Raw genomic sequence first — 25960 nt, forward strand, 5'->3', positions numbered from 1 at the left:
GTTCAAATACTATTTGAAATGAGAGATGCACGACATATCGTGAGCATATCGGAATCGGGCGATATTAGCTAAAAAATGACATCGGCCCGATGTCTAGTTGTTGCGTAATCGTACTGAAGGTAGCTAAGGAGTCAAGCGCAGGAGAGCAGAGATGCCAATGTAGCGTCTTTAGTAGCTGAGTTTCCTCGAAAAGAAAGCACAGGGGCGGAGCTTCGGTGGCGTACCCGAGCGCTGTGAGAGCACGGCTCCAATCCAAGCCTCGGACGCGTCCACCTCCACTATGAATGCCAAAGAGGGATCCGGATGCGCCAGCACGGGAGCCGAGGTAAACAGAGCCTTCAGGCGACCAAAAGCTCTGTCCGCCTCAGCTGACCACCGCAGACGCACCGGTCCCCCCTTCAGCAGTGAGGTAATGGGAGCAGCCACCTGCCCAAAACCCCGGATAAACCTCCAGTAGTAGTTGGCAAACCCTAAAAACCACTGCACTTACTTTACCGTGGTGGGAGTCAGCCAATTATGCATGACTGCAATGCGGTCACACTCCATCACCAACCCTGATGTGGAAATGCGATATCCTAGGAAGGAGACGGCCTGTTTGAAGAACAAGCATTTCTCAGCCTTGACGTACAGGTCATGCTCCAACAGTGGTCCATGTACTCTGCGCACCAGAGACACATGCGCGGCGCATGTAGCGGAATATATCAGAATGTCATCGATATAAACCACCACACCCTGCCAGTGCAGGTCCCTGAGAATCTCGTCTACAAAGGATTGGAAGACTGCTGGAGCATTCTTCAACCCGTACGGCATGACGAGGTACTCATAATGGCCGGATGTGGTACTAAACGCTGTCTTCCACTCATCTCCCTCCCGGATACACAAGTTATACGTGCTCCTGAGATCCAGTTTTGTGAAGAAGCGTGCCCGTGAAATGACTCAATCGCCGTGTCGATGAGTAACTGTACCCCACTGTAATGGAATTTAGACCTCTATAGTCAATGCACGGACGCAGACCTCCCTCCTTCTTCTTCACAAAAAATAAATTTGAGGAGGCAGGTGACGTGGCGGGCCGAATGTACCCCTGCCCCAGAGATTCAGAGACATATGTCTCCATAGCCACCGTCTCCTCCTGCGACAGGGGATGCACGTGACTCCTGGGAAGTGCGGCATCTACCAGGAGATTTATTGCACAATCCCCTCGTCGATGAGGTGGTAATTGAGTCGCCTTCCTTTTACAGAAGGCGATAGCCAAATCGGCATATTCTGAGGGAATGCGCACGGTGGAGACTTGGTCTGGACTCTCCGTCGTTGCACCGATGGAAACTCCTACACACCTGCCTGAGCACTCCTGACCACCCCTTCAGAGCCCTCTGTTGCCACGAAATCTTGGGGTTGTGACAGGCCAACCAGGGTATCCCCAGCACCACGGGAAACGCAGGAGAATCAATAAGGAAGAGACTAATTCTCTCCCCATGACCCTCCTGCGTAACCATGTCCAGTGGAGCCGTGGCCTCCCTGATTAGCCCTGACTCTAATGGTCGACTATCTAAAGCATGAACTGGGAAGGGCTTATCGATCCGAACAAGAGGGATCCCTAAACTATAAGCAAAACCACGGTCAATAAAATTCCCCGCTGCGCCTGAATTTACTAGTGCCTTATTCTGGGAATGTGGGCCAAACTCAGGAAAAGAAATCAACACATAAATGTGAGCAACAGGGGACTCTGGGTGAGCCTGGTGCCTACTCACCTGGGGTGACCGAACAGTCTGTCGTCTCAACTCCCAGAAGAGCTCCTCCAGCACCGGTCAGCAGTGTGCCCTCTACGACCACATCTGGTACAGGAAAGGGCTCCTCCTCCGGTCGCCCTCGCTGCAGCACCTCCTAGCTCCTTGGGCGTCGGAGCGGAGGTGCTGGGGGATGAAACTGACAGGGCCTGATCCGGACGTCCGCAGGTAGCCAGCAAGTTGTCCAGCCGAATGGGCATGTCCACCAGCTGGTCCAAGGTGAGGGTGGTATCTCTACAGGCTAGCTCCCGATGGACGTCCTTGCGCAAACTGCACCTATAGTGATCGATCAGGGCCCTGTCGTTCCATCCTGCATCGGCAGCCAAGGTCCGGAACTCCAGTGCGAAGTTCTGCGCGCTCCTCGTCTCCTGCCTCAGATGGAAAAGACAGTCACCCGCCGCTTGGCCCTCAGGTGTGTGGTCGAACACTGCCCGAAAGTGGCGGGTGAACTCCGGGTAATGGTCCCTCGCCGAGTCTACCTCATTCCACACCACGTTGGCCCACTCCAGGGCTTTGCCTGAGAGGCAGGAGACGTGGGCGTTCACGCTCTCACGTCCTGAAGGAGCCGGGTGAACGGTTGCCAGGTAGAGCTCCAGCTGGAGTAGGAACCCCTGGCACCCGGCAGCCGTCCCATCGTACTCCCTCGGGAGCGCGAGCCGAATACCACTGGAACCAGGCGACGAATGAGAGGGTTGTGGGGCTGGTTGTAGTGTGGTTGGTGGAGGTGTAGGAAGGCCACCTCTCTCCCACCTGTCCATCATCGCCATCACCTGATCCATCGCTGTTCCCAGACGTTGCAGTACTGCCGTGTATTGTTGAATGCGCTCCTCCATAGATATCGGGAAAGCGTCTGCTCCTGCTGACTCCATAATCTGTGGTGTGGGGTTCTATTGCGTAATCGTACTGAAGGTAGCTAAGGAGTCAAGCGCAGGAGAGCAGAGATGTCAATGTAGCAAGTCCCAGAACGGTACAGGTACAATGTCCATAAATGCCCGAGACAATGGAACACACAGTTACTCACGGAAGGAGGAAAACAACGCTCCTACTATACTTAACACACGGTACATACGTGAATAAACTCAGGAAAAAACCTCCACGAGCAACATGAAAATAACCCCGCACAAACCTAAGCAGGGAAACAGGGGTAAATATACACACAGAAATTAAAGCAAATGAAAACCAGGTGTGAATGAATCAAAGACAAAACCAACAGAAAAGGAAAAATGTGATGGCTAGTAGGCCGGCGACGCCGACCGCCAAGCACCGCCCGAACAAGGAGAGGATCCACCTTCGGTGGAAGTCGTGACACTAGTTTAACGCCGATGTGCAAAACCGATGTCAAAGCTGACGTTCATACCTCTATAACGTAAGAAGATGGTATAATGACGCCACGGAAAATACAGCGCTACACAGAACAAAAGCAGAAATATACTAAGAGCACACTTCCAACAACTAAACAAGTTCAAGTCCAGCAGGCATTTGAAAGAGTAAGAAAATTTCAGCGAGACAACTCAAAGGCGAAATCCATTAACGCCAAGATAATGGAATTCATTGACCTTGACAATCAAACGTCGTCTGTCGTGGGCGATGTTGGCTTTCCCCGACTGGTCGAGCATCGGTACACACTATTTTTCAGATGTTGCCCTACCGGAGTTACACAGTATTGTTGAAACGTACATCTATAAGCTGCTATTAGCTTCACGACTGACATTTGGACCAGTGATGTCAGCCCCATGAGCATGCAGAGTCTGACAGCACTGCGGGTTGACGAGGATTTAGTACTGAGGAAAGCCGTATTGCATGCTCAAGAATGTGCTGGTTCTCATACCGCTGCTGCCATTTCAATGGTATTTGAGAACATCTTTGAACCATGGAAGGAAACATGAACACACTCCTGGCGCCATTCAAACAACTGACTGGAGAAATAAGCTCATTAACAACAGACGTGATACCCTCTGTCATGGCATTGAAACGCCTGCTCAACAAAACTGTCTACCCAGACTGTGGGGTTAAAACTTGGAAAAGTACTCGAGGAGGTGAACAAGCAATTCGGTGACATTCTCTCGGAGCCTCTTTACTGTGTCGCCACCATGCTCGATGCTATTGTTAGATTACTTGTTAGATTTGTGTGTATTAGGTAGTCGTTGGGGAATTGTTAGATTACTTGTTAGATATTACTGCACTGTTGGAACAAGAAGCACAAGCATTTCGCCACACTTGCATTAACATATGCTAACCATGTGTATGTGACCAATAATATTTGATTTGCTAGGTACAAGGACCGCTACTTCGATGCAGACAACAAACAGGGTTTACGTGAAATGTTACAGACACAGCTGGACAAGATGGAAACGGACACAGTGACAGTGAGCCCCAAGGAAGAGAGGCATCGGACAGACAGCTGAAACTTCACTGCTTGACGTATGATGAAATCCTGGTTGAGAATGAAACGACTGAACAAATGAACAACCAAACAGCACAGCAAGTAAGTTAAATAAATAGGTTTTGATGATGTTTTACTGGTAAGGGGGACATACGTAAATGCCAGTGTGGTGTGTGTAACCTTTAACTAGGCAAGTCAGTTAAGAACAAATTCTTATTTACATTGACGGCCACCCCGGCCAAACCCGGACGACGCTGGGCCAATTGCGTGCCGCTCTATGGGACTCCCAATCACGGCCGGTTGTGATACAGCCTGGATTTGAACCAGGGACTGTAGTGACGCCTCTTGTACTGAGATGCAGTGCCTTAGACCGCTGAGTCCATTTGTGTGTGTTAACTATTTAACTGTACTAGAATGCTTAAAAGGCCGCTAAAATTTTAAATATCGGTTATCGGAATCGGACAAAAATGTCATATCGGTGCATCCCTTTTTGAAATTATGAAGAAAGAAAAAAACGTTCTGTAATTTGTTTTTTGCTTGCCTGGCCTAACAGGCCAATCTAATAGTCCCAAAACTGCAAACAACCTGCATATCCAGCACTACAGACAGGCTAAAGGATACAAGTATTAGAAATATTCTACATAGTATTTTAACTCGACTCTCTCTTTCCATGGATGTCTGTCTCTGTCTGGAAATGTAATTAAATCCAAGCAGATAAAAGCTTTTTCAAACCTTTCTTGACACAAGCCCAGGTTTGTCCTTTCGAGCGCAACTCTCAATCTCCCAGTCCCTGCCCTCTCAAATTGACACAGTTAGGCCTGGCTTGCAATGGAAAAAGTACATTTTTCATGGCTCCCTTATGAATGATTAGTGTGCGTTTAGGGACGGAAGTCCCTCAACAGTACCTTCTAAAGACATAATTTCCTCCAAACATCCAGCGCCCACAGCAAAGTTTCACTTCCTTTTCAACTTTCATGAGATTTCCAATGAAAGAAACACTGTTCTGAATCGCCAGCAAACGTTTCCCGTTACAAAGTCATCAAGTTTGTGTCTGTGGTAAAATTTTCTACAGGAAACCTCCAGATAATTTCACAATACTCATCAAGTGAGATCAAATAACAAGAAAAATCCAGGAACAGAAGACTCTCTCTCTCACACAACTCACACACCATGACCCACTTATCTTAAATAGCAAATGCCTGTTTTCTTAACACCCATTCCCGTGCACTGCAGGGCAAGGCAGTATAATGGTGCATTGGTCGACACATGACTTTCCCATGCCATACAAAACCTACAACACAATCTCAGAGGGATGTTAGACAGAGCAATAACCAATAGCATCTTGCCCCCTGCAGGGACGTTGACTTTGATTAAACCGCAGCTACTGTGGAAGGCTGTCAGTGCTTTTACTGCCTGTTGTCCAGGACAGGGCCAATCTGGAATATTGATGTTGGTAACTTGAGTTGTCTTTTTACCCTCAGAGGTGGTTAAGCTATTTAACACTACCCGGACTGCTTGATTAGAGAGACACAGGGTATCCATGATCTACTGTGTAACTACCTAGCTAACCAAGTTATTTGTTTCCCCCAAACTAACTCCCTAACTAACCCAAACTAACTACCTAGCTAAACCAGCTATTTATCTCGTCCAAACTAACTAACCCAGCTCTTTATCTCCCCCAAACTAAACCAGCTATTTATCTCCCCAAAACTAATTACCTAGCTAAACCAGCTATTTATGTCCCCAAAACTAACTACCTAGCTAAACAAGCTATTTATCTCGTCCAAACTAACTAACCCAGCTATTTATCTGGTCCAAACGAACTACCTAGATAACCCAGCATTTCTCTCCTCCAAACCAACTACCTCAACTAACCCAGTTATTTATCTCCCCATACTAACACTAAAACTTATCAAACTTCCAGTTCATGTCAACGTCACAAAACGAGAAGAGGATACAGCAACAAAGCGGATGACTCAACGATTCATGGACGAGTCATTTCCTAAGTCATTTCGCAATTTTACATTTAACTAAGATTTTTGGTGCAGTATTTCTAAATGAAAGAAAAATGTGATTGAAAACGAGTCGTCTCACGTTGAACGACAACAACGTCTTTATTGAAGAATCGCTACTGTTGACGAATCACCAACGAAGCGGTGTATACCTTGGCTATTGACTTCGGCTTGCTTCAAGAACAAAAATATTCTGTGCCAGAAACAACCTCCTTCCCCCCCCCCAAAAAAAACCTCACCGAAGTCCAAAACGAATAGAAACGTCATCATAATATACTGCTCAAAAAAATAAAGGGAACACTTAAACAACACAATGTAACTCCAAGCCAATCACACTTCTGTGAAATCAAACTGTCCACTTAGGAAGCAACACTGATTGACAATAAATTTCACATGCTGTTGTGCAAATGGAATAGACAACAGGTGGAAATTATAGGCAATTAGCAAGACACCCCCAATAAAGGAGTGGTTCTGCAGGTGGTAAGCACAGACCACTTCTCAGTTCCTATGCTTCCTGGCTGATGTTTTGGTCACTTTTGAATGCTGGCGGTGCTTTCACTCTAGTGGAAGTATGAGACAGAGTCTACAACACACACAAGTGGCTCAGGTAATGCAGCTCATCCAGGATGGCACATCAATGCGAGCTGTGGCAAGAAGGTTTGCTGTGTCTGTCAGCGTAGTGTCCAGAGCATGGAAGCTCTACCAGGAGACAGGCCAGTACATCAGGAGACGTGGAGGAGGCCGTAGGAGGGCAACAGCCCAGCAGCAGGACCGCTACCTCCGCCTTTGTGCAAAGAGGAGCAGGAGGAGCACTGCCAGAGCCCTGCAAAATGACCTCCAGCAGGCCACAAATGTGTATGTGTCTGCTCAAACGGTCAGAAACAGACTCCATGAGGGTGGTATGAGGGCCCGACGTCCACAGGTGGGGGTTGTGCTTACAGCCCAACACCGTGCAGGACGTTTGGCATTTGCCAGAGAACACCAAGATTGGCAAATTCGCCACTGGCGCCCTGTGCTCTTCACAGATGAAAGCAGGTTCACACTGAGCACATGTGACAGACGTGACAGTCTGGTGATGCCGTGGAGAACGTTCTGCTGCCTGCAACATCCTCCAGCATGACCGGTTTGGCGGTGGGTCAGTCATGGTGTGGGGTGGCATTTCTTTGGGGGGCCGCACAGCCCTCCATGTGCTCGCCAGAGGTAGCCTGACTGCCATTAGGTACCGAGATGAGATCCTCAGACCCCTTGTGAGACCATATGCTGGTGCAGTTGGCCCTGGGTTCCTCCTAATGCAAGACAATGCTAGACCTCATGTGGCTGGAGTGTATCAGCAGTTCCTGCAAGAGGAAGGCATTGATGCTATGGACTGGCCCGCTCGTTCCCCAGAACATGAATCCAATTGAGCACATCTGGGACATCATGTCTCGCTCCATCCACCAACGCCACGTTGCACCACAGACTGTCCAGGAGTTGGCGGATGCTTTAGTCCAGGTCTGGGAGGAGATCCCTCAGGAGACCATCCGCCACCTCATCAGGAGCATGCCCAGGCGTTGTAGGGAGGTCATACAGGCACGTGGAGGCCACACACACTACTGAGCCTCATTTTGACTTGTTTTAAGGACATTACATCAAAGTTGGATCAGACTGTAGTGTGGTTTTCCACTTTAAATTTGAGTGTGACTCCAAATCCAGACCTCCATGGGTTGATAAATTGGATTTCCATTGATTATTTTTGTGTGATTTTGTTGTCATCACATTCAACTATGTAAAGAAAAAAGTATTTAATAAGATTATTTCATTCATTCAGATCTAGGATGTGTTATTTTAGTGTTCCCTTTATTTTTTTGAGCAGTGTATATGCACAAACTCTTTTGGCTGGGAGGCATGCGGACACCTTTCTGCTGTGAAATCCACAATTTATTTATTTATATTTAACTAGGCAAGTCAGTTAAGAACAAATTCTTCTTTTCAATGACGGCCTAGGAACAGTTGGTTAACTGCCTTGTTCAGGGGCAGAACGACAGATTTTTATCTTGTCAGCTCTGGGATTCGATCAAGCAACCTTTCGGTTACTGGCCCAATGCTCTAACCACTATCCTCTAACCACTATCCTCTAACCACTAGACTAACTGGACCATTAAGTCATTAACATTTTAAGAAGATATTCTTTCTCCCAGGACTGTTGGGACATCTTGCATTATAGCAGACTATTCATCCCAAATGGAACCCTAGGGGCCCTGGTCAAAAGTAATAGGTTTCTGGTTAAAAGTAGTGCACTATATAGGGAATAGGGTGCCAATTGGGACACACTCACTGTCTCATCTACACTGGCATCAGACTGTCCTGGCAGAACCCAACGACCGCAGGAGAAGTTCTCTCCCATTTGGGACGTACTCACTGTCTCATCTACACTGGCATCAGACTGTCCTGGCAGGACCCAACGACCGCAGGAGAAGTTCTCTCCCATTTGGGACGTACTCACTGTCTCATCTACACTGGCATCAGACTGTCCTGGCAGGACCCAACGACTGCAGGAGAAGTTCTCGTAAAAGGATGAAGAAAAAGCATTTCCCACTTCAACATTCTGGTTACCAACTGAACCAATCTTAACAAGGTTTTGTAATAACAACCTCAATCTCAGCAGATGATTGAAAACAGACCTCACTGCATGTCATTTTTACTACAGCGAGTCATTATGGTTAGCGACTTAAATATTTGTGCTACTTATTCAGGAAGGAATTTCACTTAAGTGCTCTTTAAAACTGTCACCTTCATCATACTTACTCTTTGAAGATGGAGATTTTATGCAAGCTGGTGATTTGGGACTAACTTGAGCATAACTCAAAGTCAAATCAATTCCTTGTCACTGTATGCCATTTTACTGTACCTCTATGCTATGCTTACATCCCCAAATCTGTTAGTTTCTGTCCTTACCCCTGCTGCTCCCAGCAGAATAGAGGTTAAGGTCTAATGTTTTCACTTGACAATCTTATTTGGGAGTTCTCCTTCATGAAACCCACACGAAAGGAAAATTCCTCATTTAAACCAGTGGAAAACTCATAAATCATGCTTAAAATCTATTGTTTACATATCTAAATGAACAATAAAGGAAATGGTCTGCTCAGCACAAATGATAAAAAAAAAGTTTGGGATCCTCATCCTTTCCGATGAAGGACATCCTATCCATCCACACTAGATTTATAGTCTACACCAGTAGGCTAAAATACAAATATATTGACGCAGCATGTTATAATAAATCAACTCACTGTCAACCATTCAAATGAACATGCATGTTAATAACATGTTTATATTACACTCACGTTGGCTTGCCGCAGATCTTGCGATGGTACCATTGCTTACAGTTGGTGAAGTATTTCTTGTCAGTCCCTTGTATCTTTTGCATCGCGCACACGTTGGGTCTAAAAAGAGACGAGAGAATAATATTTCATTGCGTTTTATGTTTGGCGGCACATTACAGTAGATAATTGTGAGTTTGCACATCACATCAAATTACTTGTTCACTTTACTACAAAGCAGTTGTGAAGCACAACAAAGTATGCCATTAAAAATCAGTAGCCGTAGTAGGTTATATATTTTTCTAACATAAAACAATAATCATCCTTCGTAATTATACGTACAAAAGTCATGTTTGCTTGAAGTTGCATAGCGCAGAACGTTCTAAGTGCACATCATGATTTGAATAAGTAAGCAGCCTTACCCATGCTGTCTGCCTCTTATCTTGCTGTGCTGAAGAACTGATTGATACGGGGACTTTGCCAAACAAATCGTTGCAATCAAGGTGAGCGCCAAAGTGAATAAAGTTAAGTACTGCATTTTTGACCTTTTCCCCTTATTCCGTCCGCCTCCGCACTCCAGACAAGTCCGAGAACGACGCGACCATGAATATATAGTGAAGGGAACCGTTCTGGGAGGGGCGTGGGGAGTGAGCCAAGATAGGCGTGGGGAATGAAAACCTTTTGCACAAAAAAATAGAATAAGAAAATAAGTCAAACTAACCGAGTCAATCTTATTTTACCACAAATACAGTAATGATATGGAAAGAAAATAGATTAATTAATGAGAACAAATGTATTTCTTGAGATACATTTATTGGTCATCAAATTAGTCACAAATGCAATGCCATCCCTCTTCTGAGACGTGAAGACTTGCATCAGCTCCTCAAAGTAATGCCTGGGTCAGCCATTCGAATCATGGATATTTCACCTTCTGAGGATATCCACTGTAGAGAGTATCATAGCCAGGACATCTAGCCTTCTGAGGATATCCACTGTAGAGAGTATCATAGCCAGGACATCTAGCCTTCTGAGGATATCCACTGTAGAGAGTATCATAGCCAGGACATCTAGCCTTCTGAGGATATCCACTGTAGAGAGTATCATAGCCAGGACATCTAGCCTTCTGAGGATATCCACTGTAGAGAGTATCATAGCCAGGACATCTAGCCTTCTGAGGATATCCACTGTAGAGAGTATCATAGCCAGGACATCTAGCCTTCTGAGGATATCCACTGTAGAGAGTATCATAGCCACGTCATCTAGCATTCTGAGGATATCCACTGTAGAGAGTATCAAAGCCAGGACATCTATTTTACCACAGAAATTCTCAGTTTGACCTGAACAAAGTTTCTCAGCCAATAGATTCAGTCATTGGCTTAGACTGGGAACCCTGGACTGGGAACTCTGACAAAACTGCTTTTTGTTAGTACATCTGTCTCACCCACACCCAGAGTGTTTCAGCAGGGATGAATACATTGCTGGGATTGTCTTCCTCTGACCCTATTGCGTGGGCTGAGCCACTGGCTTACTGGTGCTCTTCCATGCCGTCCCTAGGAGGGGTGCATCACGTCGTGCCAGGCTTTTTTCACTATACTCGACTTTGAGTGGGTTGAGTCACTGACGTGATCTTCCTGTCCGGTTTTGCGCCCCCCCCCCAGGGCTCGTGCGGTGGGGGAGATCTTCGTGGGCTATACTCAGCCTTGTCTCAGGATAGTACGTTGGTGGTCTGTTGATAGCCCTCTAGTGTGGAGGCTGTGCTTTGAGAAAGTGAGTGGGGTTATATCCTGCCTGGTTGGCCCGGTCCGGTGGTATCGTCAGATAGGGTCACGGAGTCTCCCGACCCCTCCTGTCTCAGACTCCAGTATCTATGCTGCAGTAGTCTATCTGCCGGGGGATAGGGTCAGTCTGTTATATATGGTGAAATTCTACACTTGAAGGCAATAAAATCACTGATGAATGATTTCTAGTAATATTATGCACATTTACGAACAATGCATCAAACTATTCAAGAGTGAATCCAATATGTTTCAGTAAAAGGATAATGTTGACACAAGCTAACAGTGATAAGGAACATCCTAGATTAGACTGACAGGGTTAGGGTTAGTTACACTGCCAGGGTTAGTTACACTGACAGGGTTAGTTACACTGCCAGGGTTAGTTACACTGCCAGGGTTAGTTACACTGACAGGGTTAGTTACACTGCCAGGGTTAGGGGTAGTTACACTGACAGGGGTAGTTACACTGACAGGGTTAGTTACACTGCCAGGGTTAGTTACACTGACAGGGTTAGTTACACTGCCAGGGTTAGGGTTAGTTACACTGCCAGGGTTAGTTACACTGACAGGGTTAGTTACACTGCCAGGGTTAGTTACACTGCCAGGGTTAGTTACACTGACAGGGTTAGTTACACTGCCAGGGTTAGGGGTAGTTACACTGACAGGGTTAGTTACACTGACAGGGTTAGTTACACTGCCAGGGTTAGGGGTAGTTACACTGACAGGGTTAGTTACACTGACAGGGTTAGGGTTAGTTACACTGCCAGGGTTAGGGTTAGTTACACTGCCAGGGTTAGTTACACTGCCAGGGTTAGTTACACTGACAGGGTTAGTTACACTGACAGGGTTAGGGTTAGTTACACTGCCAGGGTTAATTACACTGACAGGGTTAGTTACACTGACAGGGTTAGTTACACTGACAGGGTTAGGGTTAGTTACACTGCCAGGGTTAGGGTTAGTTACACTGCCAGGGTTAGTTACACTGCCAGGGTTAGTTACACTGACAGGGTTAGTTACACTGCCAGGGTTAGGGTTAGTTACACTGCCAGGGTTAGTTACACTGCCAGGGTTAGTTACACTGACAGGGTTAGTTACACTGCCAGGGTTAGGGTTAGTTACACTGACAGGGTTAGGGTTAGTTACACTGCCAGGGTTAGTTACACTGACAGGGTTAGTTACACTGACAGGGTTAGTTACACTGCCAGGGTTAGTTACACTGCCAGGGTTAGTTACACTGACAGGGTTAGTTACACTGCCAGGGTTAGTTACACTGCCAGGGTTAGGGTTAGTTACACTGACAGGGTTAGGGTTAGTTACACTGCCAGGGTTAGTTACACTGACAGGGTTAGTTACACTGACAGGGTTAGTTACACTGACAGGGTTAATTACACTGACAGGGTTAGTTACACTGACAGGGTTAGGGTTAGTTACACTGCCAGGGTTAGTTACACTGACAGGGTTAGTTACACTGACAGGGTTAGGGTTAGTTACACTGCCAGGGTTAGTTACACTGACAGGGTTAGTTACACTGACAGGGTTAGTTACACTGACAGGGTTAGTTACACTGCCAGGGTTAGTTACACTGCCAGGGTTAGTTACACTGCCAGGGTTAGGGTTAGTTACACTGACAGGGTTAGTTACACTGACAGGGTTAGGGTTAGTTACACTGACAGGGTTAGTTACACTGCCAGGGTTAGTTACACTGACAGGGTTAGTTACACTGCCAGGGTTAGTTACACTGACAGGGTTAGTTACACTGACAGGGTTAGTTACACTGCCAGGGTTAGTTACACTGACAGGGTTAGTTACACTGACAGGGTTAGTTACACTGACAGGGTTAGTTACACTGCCAGGGTTAGTTACACTGACAGGGTTAGTTACACTGCCAGGGTTAGTTACACTGACAGGGTTAGTTACACTGACAGGGTTAGTTACACTGCCAGGGTTAGTTACACTGACAGGGTTAGTTACACTGACAGGGTTAGTTACACTGCCAGGGTTAGGGTTAGTTACACTGACAGGGTTAGTTACACTGACAGGGTTAGTTACACTGCCAGGGTTAGTTACACTGACAGGGTTAGTTACACTGACAGGGTTAGTTACACTGACAGGGTTAATTACACTGCCAGGGTTAGTTACACTGCCAGGGTTAGGGTTAGTTACACTGACAGGGTTAGTTACACTGCCAGGGTTAGTTACACTGCCAGGGTTAGTTACACTGACAGGGTTAGTTACACTGACAGGGTTAGTTACACTGACAGGGTTAATTACACTGCCAGGGTTAGTTACACTGCCAGGGTTAGGGTTAGTTACACTGACAGGGTTAGTTACACTGCCAGGGTTAGTTACACTGCCAGGGTTAGTTACACTGCCAGGGTTAGGGTTAGTTACACTGACAGGGTTAGTTACACTGACAGGGTTAGGGTTAGTTACACTGACAGGGTTAGTTACACTGCCAGGGTTAGTTACACTGCCAGGGTTAGTTACACTGCCAGGGTTAGGGTTAGTTACACTGACAGGGTTAGTTACACTGCCAGGGGTAGTTACACTGACAGGGTTAGTTACACTGACAGGGTTAGGGTTAGTTACACTGACAGGGTTAGTTACACTGCCAGGGTTAGTTACACTGCCAGGGTTAGTTACACTGACAGGGTTAGTTACACTGCCAGGGTTAGGGTTAGTTACACTGACAGGGTTAATTACACTGCCAGGGTTAGGGTTAGTTACACTGACAGGGTTAATTACACTGCCAGGGTTAGTTACACTGACAGGGTTAGTTACACTGCCAGGGTTAGGGTTAGTTACACTGACAGGGTTAGTTACACTGCCAGGGTTAGTTACACTGCCAGGGTTAGTTACACTGACAGGGTTAGTTACACTGCCAGGGTTAGGGTTAGTTACACTGACAGGGTTAATTACACTGCCAGGGTTAGTTACACTGACAGGGTTAGTTACACTGCCAGGGTTAGTTACACTGCCAGGGTTAGGGTTAGTTACACTGACAGGGTTAGTTACACTGACAGGGTTAGTTACACTGACAGGGTTAATTACACTGCCAGGGTTAGTTACACTGCCAGGGTTAGGGTTAGTTACACTGACAGGGTTAGTTACACTGACAGGGTTAGTTACACTGACAGGGTTAATTACACTGCCAGGGTTAGTTACACTGCCAGGGTTAGGGTTAGTTACACTGACAGGGTTAATTACACTGACAGGGGTAGTTACACTGCCAGGGTTAGGGTTAGTTACACTGCCAGGGTTAGTTACACTGCCAGGGTTAGTTACACTGCCAGGGTTAGTTACACTGCCAGGGTTAGTTACACTGACAGGGTTAATTACACTGCCAGGGTTAGTTACACTGCCAGGGTTAGGGTTAGTTACACTGACAGGGTTAATTACACTGACAGGGGTAGTTACACTGCCAGGGTTAGGGTTAGTTACACTGACAGGGTTAGTTACACTGCCAGGGTTAGTTACACTGCCAGGGTTAGTTACACTGACAGGGTTAGTTACACTGACAGGGTTAGGGTTAGTTACACTGACAGGGTTAGGGTTAGTTACACTGACAGGGTTAGGGTTAGTTACACTGACAGGGTTAGGGTTAGTTACACTGACAGGGTTAGTTACACTGCCAGGGTTAGTTACACTGACAGGGTTAGTTACACTGACAGGGTTAGTTACACTGACAGGGTTAGTTACACTGCCAGGGTTAGGGTTAGTTACACTGACAGGGTTAGTTACACTGCCAGGGTTAGTTACACTGCCAGGGTTAGTTACACTGACAGGGTTAGTTACACTGACAGGGTTAATTACACTGACAGGGGTAGTTACACTGCCAGGGTTAGGGTTAGTTACACTGACAGGGTTAGTTACACTGCCAGGGTTCATTACACTGCCAGGGTTAGTTACACTGCCAGGGGGAGTTACACTGACAGGGTTCATTACACTGCCAGGGTTAATTACACTGCCAGGGTTAGTTACACTGCCAGGGTTAGTTACACTGCCAGGGTTCATTACACTGCCAGGGTTCATTACACTGCCAGGGTTCATTACACTGACAGGGTGCCAGCTACAGGATCTAGACCACATTTCAACTAACTGCACAGAGCTCTGCTGTCTGCCCTGTCTGCCCTGTCTGCGCTGTCTGCCCTGTCTGCCCTGTCTGCCCTGTCTGCCCTGTCTGCCCTTGATGGGTAGTATTTGGGCAAATGGAACAGGACACATTTCAAGGTGTTTCCCCCAGACACGGCTTCAGCTTTTATGCCAAACAGAAGACTTTTAAAGCCCTCTAGATCCAGCGAGGGAGACTGGGATTTGCTGCAGCTTTGATGCCAACCCAGAAGTTGACTTAAGCTGCTGTAAAGTAATGCCTCTCTACCTCTACAGCCTTGGTACTTCCTCACACTGGAGCTAATAATTACATTAATGTTGATTTAGGTCTACCACACAAATATTTGACTGAACACACAAGAGGTCTTGCCAAATCGACCAAGGCGACCATGAAGCATTGGTTTCTAGAAGGTCCAGCAAACAAGGCAGACTAAAGCTTAAAGTCCAGTCAGTCAGACAAACTTTAGGAATAATTTCTACCCAGCTGTAGGATCCTGTAGATTCCAGTGTGTGTCAGGTATGAAGGAAGACCAATAAATCTACAATACCAGTCTCTAAAAGACCTCTCTTGTTCCCCTCCATACCATTATAATGCTTCATTGACCAAATGGTATTTCATACTAGCTCACTTCCACATAGAGAGAGAGGGAAAAGGGAGCAGGGAGGTTGGAGGGTTATTTCCTCACAGAGAGAGAGCAGGGAGGTTGGAGGTTCAGGGGTTAGTTCAGGGAGGTTGGAGGTTCAGGGGTTAGTTCAGGGAGGTTGGAGGTTCAGGGGTTAGTTCAGGGAGGTTGGAGGGTCAGGGGTTAGTTCAGGGAGGTTAGAGGGTCGGGGGTTAGTTCAGGGAGGTTGGAGGTTCAGGGGTTAGTTCAGGGAGGTTAGAGGTTCGGGGGTTAGTTCAGGGAGGTTAGAGGGTCAGGGTTTAATTCAGGGAGGTTAGAGGGTCAGGGGTTAGTTCAGGGAGGTTGGAGGGTCAGGGGTTAGTTCAGGGAGGTTGGAGGTTCAGGGGTTAGTTCAGGGAGGTTAGAGGGTCGGGGGTTAGTTCAGGGAGGTTAGAGGGTCAGGGGTTAGTTCAGGGAGCTTAGAGGTTCGGGGGTTAGTTCAGGGAGGTTGGAGGTTCAGGGGTTAGTTCAGGGAGGTTAGAGGGTCAGGGGTTAGTTCAGGGAGGTTGGAGGTTCAGGGGTTAGTTCAGGGAGGTTGGAGGGTCGGGGGTTAGTTCAGGGAGGTTGGAGGGTCGGGGGTTAGTTCAGGGAGGTTGGAGGGTCGGGGGTTAGTTCAGGGAGGTTAGAGGTTCAGGGGTTAGTTCAGGGAGGTTGGAGGTTCAGGGGTTAGTTCAGGGAGGTTGGAGGGTCGGGGGTTAGTTCAGGGAGGTTAGAGGTTCGGGGGTTAGTTTGGGGAGGTTAGAGGGTCAGGGGTTAGTTCAGGGAGGTTAGAGGGTCAGGGTTAGTTCAGGGAGGTTAGAGGGTCAGGGTTAGTTTGGGGAGGTTAGAGGGTCAGGGGTTAGTTTGGGGAGGTTAGAGGGTCAGGGGTTAGTTCAGGGAGGTTAGAGGGTCAGGGTTAGTTTGGGGAGGTTAGAGGGTCAGGGGTTAGTTTGGGGAGGTTAGAGGGTCAGGGGTTAGTTCAGGGAGGTTGAGGTTCGGGGGTTAGTTTGGGGAGGTTAGAGGGTCAGGGGTTAGGGGTTCTGATCAATATTAGTAGACTACAGTGCATTCGGAAAGTATTCAGACCTCTTGACTTTTTCCACATTTTGTTACGTTACAGCCTTATTCTAAAATTGATTAAAAAAAAAAATTCAACATCAATCTACACACAATACCCCATAACGACAAACCAAAAACAGGTTTATAGATATGTTTGCATATTTATACAAATTAAAAAACGGAAATATGACATTTACATAAGTATTCAGACCTTTTACTCAGTACTTTGTTGAAGCACCTTTAGCGGCGATTACAGCTTTGAGTCTTCTTGGGTATGACGCTACATTCTTCTCTGCAGATCCTCTCAAGCTCTGTCAGGTTGGATGGGGAGCATCGCTGCACAGTTATTTTCAGGTCTCTCCAGAGATGTTCGATCGGGTTTAAGTCCGGGCTCTGGCTGGGCCACTCAAGGACATTCAGAGTCTTAACGTGTGTTGTCTTGGCTGTGTGCTTAGCGTCATTTTCCTGTGGGAAGGTGAACCGTCGCCCCAGTCTGAGGTCCTGAGTGCTTTGGATCAGGTTTTCATCTCTCTGTACTCTTCTCCATTCATTTTCCCTTCGTCCTGACTAGTCTCCCAGTCCCTGCCACTGAAAAACATCCCCACAGCATGACGCTGCCACCACCATGCTTCACCGTAGGGATGGTGCCAGGTTTCCTCCAGACGTGACGCTTGACATTCAGGCGAAATAGTTCAATCTTGGTTTCATCAGACCAGAGAATCTTGTTTCTCATGGTCTAAATGTCCTTTAGGTGCCTTTTGGCAAGGTCCAAGCGGGCTGTCATGTGCCTTTTACTGAGGAGTGGCTTCCGTCTGGCCACTTTACCATAAAGGCCTGGTTGGTGGAATGCTGCAGAGATGGTTGTCCTTCTGGAAGGTTCTCCCATCTCAACAGAGGAACTCTGGAACTCTGTCAGAGTGACCATTGGGTTCTTGGTCACCTCCTTGACCAAGGTCCTTCTCCTTCGATTGCTCAGTTTGGCCGGGCGGCCAACTCTAGGAAGAGTCTTGGTGGTTCCAAACTTTTTCCATTTAAGAATTATAGAAGCCACTGCATTCTTGGGGACCTTCAATGCTGCAGAAATGTTTTGGTTTCATAGCAAAGGAATTGAATACTTATGTAAATAAGGCATTTCTGTTTTTCATTATTAATACCTTTGCAAACATTTCAAAAAAACTGTTTTCGCTTTGTCATTATGGGGTATTGTGTGTAGATTAATGAGGAAAAAAATGTATTTAATACATTCTAGAATAAGGTTGTAAGACCTTCTCTTCCTTCCTGTCTATGTGTTCTAGAGACCTTTACATATAGGAGTCATTAGACAAACGGGTCTTCTGTACTGGGGAGTTTTGCTAAGAGCCCTGACGCTCGGTCTGAACTTTTTTGAGAGCATAAGGACCTTATCTTTCATATCAGCAATAAATCATTTCCAAAAAACCAAAAGGTTAAATTGATACATACCTTTTTAATTAAGGGGTTAGTGTTCCCTCACGGCCATATCTCCATGTTACAGGACTTGTTTGTGGAAGACAGACAGAAGACGGAGGGACCACTTGTGCTAATTAGCTATCTAGCATGCTCCTGTGTGTAGTGGAAGAAGGACCTCCAGAAATATGTTGTCACTGAAAAATACTGTCATCTACAACTGTGATAAAGCCGGTTAAAACAGGTTAAAGCCGGTTAAAACAGGTTAAAACAGTGTACAGTAAGTGTAGATTTTGCATTTGTGAAATAATTTTTATGTGATATGAAAGTAGAGGGATTTATGTTTCTATAACCGTACCGCAATTGAGAATCGATTCACGTTTAGGTGGAGTATTTGGCTGCTTTGTCTGCCAGAGCCGGTGTACCTCTGAGATATCACAGAAGATCCACGAACCTTAAGGACTAATGGTAGGATCCTTAAGGGCTCTTTAAGGAGTCCTAGTAGGATCCTTAAGGAGTCATGGTAGGATCCTTAAGGACTCCTTAAGTAGTGATGTTAGGATCCTTAAGGAGTAATGGTAGGATCCTTAAGGAGTAATGGTAGGATCCTTAAGGAGTCATGGTAGGATCCTTAAGGAGTCATGGTAGGATTCTTAACAGTACATCTTTTGTTAGTGTGCTATATGTTTGTGGGTCTCTTTACTGGCTGGCGCATTGGAGGGGAACATTCTAATTCTTTAATGGGCATTTCTCAGGGTGGGGTGGGTTAGCATAGAGCTGCACAGCTGAGGACCCCTCTACATCATCAGGGAAGACTGAAAGGTTGTGACGCCCCTGAGACCTGTGTAGGTACACTGTTACCCTCCTCAAACAAACAGAGAAACACTACATGAGTGTGTGTGTGTGTGTGTGTGTGTGTGTGTGTGTGTGTGTGTGTGTGTGTGTGTGTGTGTGTGTGTGTGTGTGTGTGTGTGTGTGTGTGTGTGTGTGTGTGTGTGTGTGCAATAGTATTTGCTGTGTGTACAGTTATTTATTTAATCATTTTTTAAATAATGGTCAGGAAGGGAGGAAAGTATTTGAGAAGTAATTTCTCACATTTTCAAAGTAATACATACAAATGGATAGATATACCATTTTATCTGAGAGAGTGGTTGTTGGGGCTGCATCTCTTCTATTGTTATTGAAAGAAGACAGAGATGAAATATGACAGGTTAACTTGTGGACAGCCATCTGTTTCTTCTATCAGGGTTTTACAGCCATGTCCAACAGGAGTGAGTTACCATGGGACATAGAGCTGAACAGTTAACTATACCGCTGCCATGGGACATAGAGCTGAACAGTTAACTATACTGCTGCCATGGGGCCTAGAGCTGAACAGTTAACTATACCGCTGCCATGGGACATAGCTAGAGATGAACAGTTAACTATACTGCTGCCATGGGGCCTAGAGCTGAACAGTTAACTATACTGCTGCCATGGGGCCTAGAGCTGAACAGTTAACTATACTGCTGCCATGGGGCCTAGAGCTGAACAGTTAACTATACTGCTGCCATGGCACATAGCTAGAGCTGAACAGTTAACTATACTGCTGCCATGGGGCCTAGAGCTGAACAGTTAACTATACCACTGCCATGGGGCCTAGAGCTGAACAGTTAACTATACTGCTGCCATGGGGCCTAGAGCTGAACAGTTAACTATACCACTGCCATGGGACATAGAGCTGAACAGTTAACTATACCACTGCCATGGGACATAGCTAGAGCTGAACAGTTAACTATACCACTGCCATGGGGCCTAGAGCTGAACAGTTAACTATACTGCTGCCATGGCACATAGCTAGAGCTGAACAGTTAACTATACTGCTGCCATGGGGCCTAGAGCTGAACAGTTAACTATACCACTGCCATGGGACATAGCTAGAGCTGAACAGTTAACTATACTGCTGCCATGGGACATAGCTAGAGCTGAACAGTTAACTATACTGCTGCCATGGGGCCTAGAGCTGAACAGTTAACTATACTGCTGCCATGGGGCCTAGAGCTGAACAGTTAACTATACCACTGCCATGGGACATAGCTAGAGCTGAACAGTTAACTATACTGCTGCCATGGGGCCTAGAGCTGAACAGTTAACTATACTGCTGCCATGGGGCCTAGAGCTGAACAGTTAACTATACCACTGCCATGGGACATAGCTAGAGCTGAACAGTTAACTATACTGCTGCCATGGGGCCTAGAGCTGAACAGTTAACTATACTGCTGCCATGGGGCCTAGAGCTGAACAGTTAACTATACTGCTGCCATGGGACATAGAGCTGAACAGTTAACTATACTGCTGCCATGGGACATAGAGCTGAACAGTTAACTATACTGCTGCCATGGGGCCTAGAGCTGAACAGTTAACTATACTGCTGCCATGGGACATAGAGCTGAACAGTTAACTATACTGCTGCCATGGGGCCTAGAGCTGAACAGTTAACTATACTGCTGCCATGGGACATAGCTAGAGCTGAACAGTTAACTATACTGCTGCCATGGGACATAGAGCTGAACAGTTAACTATACTGCTGCCATGGGGTCTAGAGCTGAACAGTTAACTATACCGCTGCCATGGGGCCTAGAGCTGAACATTTAACTATACTGCTGCCATGGGGCCTAGAGCTGAACAGTTAACTATACTGCTGCCATGGGACATAGAGCTGAACAGTTAACTATACTGCTGCCATGGGGCCTAGAGCTGAACAGTTAACTATACTGCTGCCATGGGGCCTAGAGCTGAACAGTTAACTATACCGCTGCCATGGGGTCTAGAGCTGAACAGTTAACTATACTGCTGCCATGGGGTCTAGAGCTGAACAGTTAACTATACTGCTGCCATGGGGCCTAGAGCTGAACAGTTAACTATACCGCTGCCATGGGGCCTAGAGCTGAACAGTTAACTATACTGCTGCCATGGGGCCTAGAGCTGAACAGTTAACTATACCACTGCCATGGGGCCTAGAGCTGAACAGTTAACTATACCGCTGCCATGGGGCCTAGAGCTGAACAGTTAACTATACTGCTGCCATGGGACATAGCTAGAGCTGAACAGTTAACTATACTGCTGCCATGGGACATAGAGCTGAACAGTTAACTATACTGCTGCCATGGGGTCTAGAGCTGAACAGTTAACTATACTACTGCCATGGGGCCTAGAGCTGAACAGTTAACTATACTGCTGCCATGGGGCCTAGAGCTGAACAGTTAACTATACTGCTGCCATGGGGCCTAGAGCTGAACAGTTAACTATACTGCTGCCATGGGGCCTAGAGCTGAACAGTTAACTATACCGCTGCCATGGGGCCTAGAGCTGAACAGTTAACTATACTGCTGCCATGGGGCCTAGAGCTGAACAGTTAACTATACTGCTGCCATGGGGCCTAGAGCTGAACAGTTAACTATATTGCTGCCATGGGGCCTAGAGCTGAACAGTTAACTATACCGCTGCCATGGGGCCTAGAGCTGAACAGTTAACTATACTGCTGCCATGGGACATAGAGCTGAACAGTTAACTATACTGCTGCCATGGGGTCTAGAGCTGAACAGTTAACTATACCGCTGCCATGGGGCCTAGAGCTGAACAGTTAACTATACTGCTGCCATGGGGCCTAGAGCTGAACAGTTAACTATACTGCTGCCATGGGGCCTAGAGCTGAACAGTTAACTATACCGCTGCCATGGGATCTAGAGCTGAACAGTTAACTATACTGCTGCCATGGGGCCTAGAGCTGAACAGTTAACTATACCGCTGCCATGGGGCCTAGAGCTGAACAGTTAACTATACTGCTGCCATGGGGCCTAGAGCTGAACAGTTAACTATACTGCTGCCATGGGGCCTAGAGCTGAACAGTTAACTATATTGCTGCCATGGGGCCTAGAGCTGAACAGTTAACTATACTGCAGCCATGGGGCCTAGAGCTGAACAGTTAACTATACTGCTGCCATGGGGCCTAGAGCTGAACAGTTAACTATACTGCTGCCATGGGGCCTAGAGCTGAACTTACTTTGCACACAGAGAGAACCAAACAGAGCAACGGAATGATAACGAACAGATTTATTTAAATTTATTTATATTGTTTTATTGCGTAGGGACATATACAATCCAAAGATTTTACAAAGGTAAATTGGATTATATCATCACATTTTATCTGGCTTTTCTACTGAACACCTGGGTGAAAACACTATTTGAAAACTTTCAAATACTTTAAGAATTTTCTTTAGCCTGCCTGGAGTTTCAGGTGCCTGCCTGGAGGTTGGCAGTTTTGGGACTACTCTGTTGGTTCCATTAAGCCAGACAAAGTTGATCAAGCACAGATTAAGTATTTGGAACGATTTTTCATAGTATTTGAACCCATGTGTGTTTGTAGCTGGGTTTTCCTCTCTAAACCAGCAGCTGTAGAAAGAATAGTATTTGAACCCATGTAACTGTGTTTTCCTCTCTAAACCAGCAGCTGTAGAAAGAATAGTGTTTTTTTCTATTTCCTCTACTCAGGGGTAGGACAGGTCTACTTCTTGTCTGCCTCCATACCATACATGCTAAGGTTCAATTCAACTACAAAATGTAATGGGTATGGCATTAGCTGTAGACAAAATCAAACCGAGACACCAGCCCCCCTCCCTCACTTCACTGTATCACTTCCACTGCACATTCTGCAACTACACCGACATGCAATGTACCCCCAAATAAGGAGAAATAACCAAATAAGGAGAAAGAAGATCATGTATATGTATATATGAAGAAGAGTTGGTCTATGGAGACAATTCCAAAATGTAGATATTTCATCCAGTAAATTCTCAAAAGGTTACAAAAGGACAGTTACTGTAAGTGTGCATGTGCTGTGGTATAGTGTAGGTTGTGAGTGGAAGCAATAGCTAGCGACTCAGCAAGAGACCATTCAGAACAAATACTGCGGTTACCTTAAAAGCATAGAGAGATCCTCAGTTCAGACAAACAGGTGTCTTTGTGTATAAAGACAAAGCTGATGTAGTGGTTACGTAAGTTCTCCGGAATCTCTCCTGTAAACATCCTCAGAGCATAAATCTGAGTCATCAGAGCCTTATCAACACTTATCCTCTCCAAACCTTTTGAAACACAGTAGCCGGGACCAAATATTTGTCAATTGGTCACTCCAACCTATATAGGAATGGAATAAATAGTATACATTTTATTTTTAAGCATTTCACTTCTTTGTCTAGTGTTTTATCAGTTGGCCGCTGTATCTCACAATCTGAAAAGATTGTAGTAGACCTTCCGTCAAACGAGGTCTCAAATGATGCAGCAGGGTTAAATCAAATATAATTTCATTGGTAGGTTACACATTCTTAGCAGATGTTATTGGTCAGTTACACATACTTAGCAGATGTTATTGGTCAGTTATACATACTTAGCAGATGTTATTGGTCAGTTATACATACTTAGCAGATGTTATTGGTCAGTTATACATACTTAGCAGATGTTATTGGTCAGTTACACATACTTAGCAGATGTTATTGGTCAGTTACACATACTTAGCAGATGTTATTGGTCAGTTATACATACTTAGCAGATGTTAGTGGTCAGTTACACATACTTAGCAGATGTTATTGGTCAGTTACACATACTTAGCAGATGTTATTGGTCAGTTGCACATACTTAGCAGATGTTATTGGTCAGTTATACATACTTAACAGATGTTAGTGGTCAGTTACACATACTTAGCAGATGTTATTGGTCAGTTACACATACTTAGCAGATGTTATTGGTCAGTTACACATACTTAGCAGATGTTATTGGTCAGTTATACATACTTAGCAGATGTTATTGGTCAGTTACACATACTTAGCAGATGTTATTGGTCAGTTACACATACTTAGCAGATGTTAGTGGTCAGTTACACATACTTAGCAGATGTTATTGGTCAGTTACACATACTTAGCAGATGTTATTGGTCAGTTACACATACTTAGCAGATGTTATTGGTCAGTTATACATACTTAGCAGATGTTATTGGTCAGTTATACATACTTAGCAGATGTTATTGGTCAGTTACACATACTTAGCAGATGTTATTGGTCAGTTACACATACTTCGCAGATGTTATTGGTCAGTTATACATACTTAACAGATGTTAGTGGTCAGTTACACATACTTAGCAGATGTTAGTGGTCAGTTACACATACTTAGCAGATGTTATTGGTCAGTTATACATACTTAGCAGATGTTATTGGTCAGTTACACATACTTAGCAGATGTTATTGGCCAGTTACACATACTTAGCAGATGTTGTTGTGGGTGTAGCAAAATGCTTGTGTTCTTAGCTCCAACAGTGCAGTAATATCTAACAATTCACAACAATACACACAAATCTAAAAGTAAAAGAATGGAATTAAGAAATACATAAATATTAGGTTGAGCAATGTTGGAGTGGCATTGACTAAAATACAGTAGAATAGAATACAGTATATACATATGAGATGAGTAAAGCAGTATGTAAACATTATTAAAGTGACTAGTGTTCCATTATTAAAGTGACCAGTGATTCCAAGTCTATGTATATAGGGCAGCAGCCTCTAAGGTGCAGGGTTGAGTAACCAGCTAGCGATGGCTTTTTAACATTCTGATGGCCTTGAGATGAAAGCAGTTTTTCAGTCTCTCTGTCCCAGCTTTGATGCACTTGTACTGACCTCACCTTCTGGATGTTAGTGGGGTGATCATGCTGTGGCTCGGGTGGTTGATGGCCTTGATGATCTTTTTGGCCTTCCTATAACATCGGGTGCTGTAGGTGTCCTGGAGGGCAGGTCGTTTGCCCCCGGTGGTACATTGGGCAGACGGCACCACCCTCTGGAGGTGTGCACCTGTAAAAGTTGGTGAGGGTTTTAGGTGCCAAGCCAAATTTCTTCAGCCTCCTGAGGTTGGAGAGGCGCCTTCGGCACCACATAGTCTGTGTGGGTGGACCATTTCAGATCATCAGTGATGTGTATGCTGAGGAACTTGAAGCTTCCTACCTTCTCCACTGCGGTCCCGTCGATGTGGATAAGAGCGTGTTCCCTCTGCTGTTTCCTGAAGCCCACGATCAGCTCCTTTTTTTTGTTGACGTTGAGTGAGAAGTTATTTTCCTGGCACCACTCTCCCAGGGCCCTCACCTCCTCCCTGTAGGCTGTCTCGTCATTGTTGGTAATCAGGCCTACTACTGTTGTGTCGTCTGCAAACTTGAAGATTGAGTTGGAGGCATGCTTGGCCACACAGTCATGGGTGAACAGGGAGTACATGAGGGGGCTGAGCACACACCTATGTTGGGCCCCTGTGTTGAGGATCAACGAAGCGGAGGTGTTGTTTCCTACCTTCACCACCTTGGGGCGGCCCGTCACGAAGTCCAGGACCAAGTTGCACAGGGCGGGGTTCAGACCCAGGGTCCCGAGCTTAATGATGAGTTTGTAGGGTACTCATCGTTAAGAAGA

General features: G+C 45.9%; 1 protein-coding gene across 1 annotated transcript in view; it reads right to left on the reverse strand.

The window, feature by feature from the left end:
- Positions 1 to 10099, reverse strand: part of LOC106604146 (transforming growth factor-beta-induced protein ig-h3) — a 32248-nt gene extending 22149 nt beyond the window's left edge. The window contains exons 1-2 of the mRNA XM_045717841.2: positions 9898 to 10099; positions 9500 to 9598 (exon numbers count right to left, since the gene is read on the reverse strand). Of these exons, the coding sequence (XP_045573797.1) occupies positions 9500 to 9598; positions 9898 to 10013 (215 nt within the window). The 5' untranslated portion in view covers positions 10014 to 10099. The remainder of the gene's footprint in view (positions 1 to 9499; positions 9599 to 9897) is intronic.
- Between the last annotated feature and the right edge of the window lie 15861 nt (positions 10100 to 25960).

Source organism: Salmo salar, chromosome 05 (genome assembly GCF_965601325.2).
Source record: "Salmo salar chromosome 05, fSalSal1, whole genome shotgun sequence".
Classification (NCBI taxonomy): Eukaryota; Metazoa; Chordata; class Actinopteri; order Salmoniformes; family Salmonidae; genus Salmo; species Salmo salar.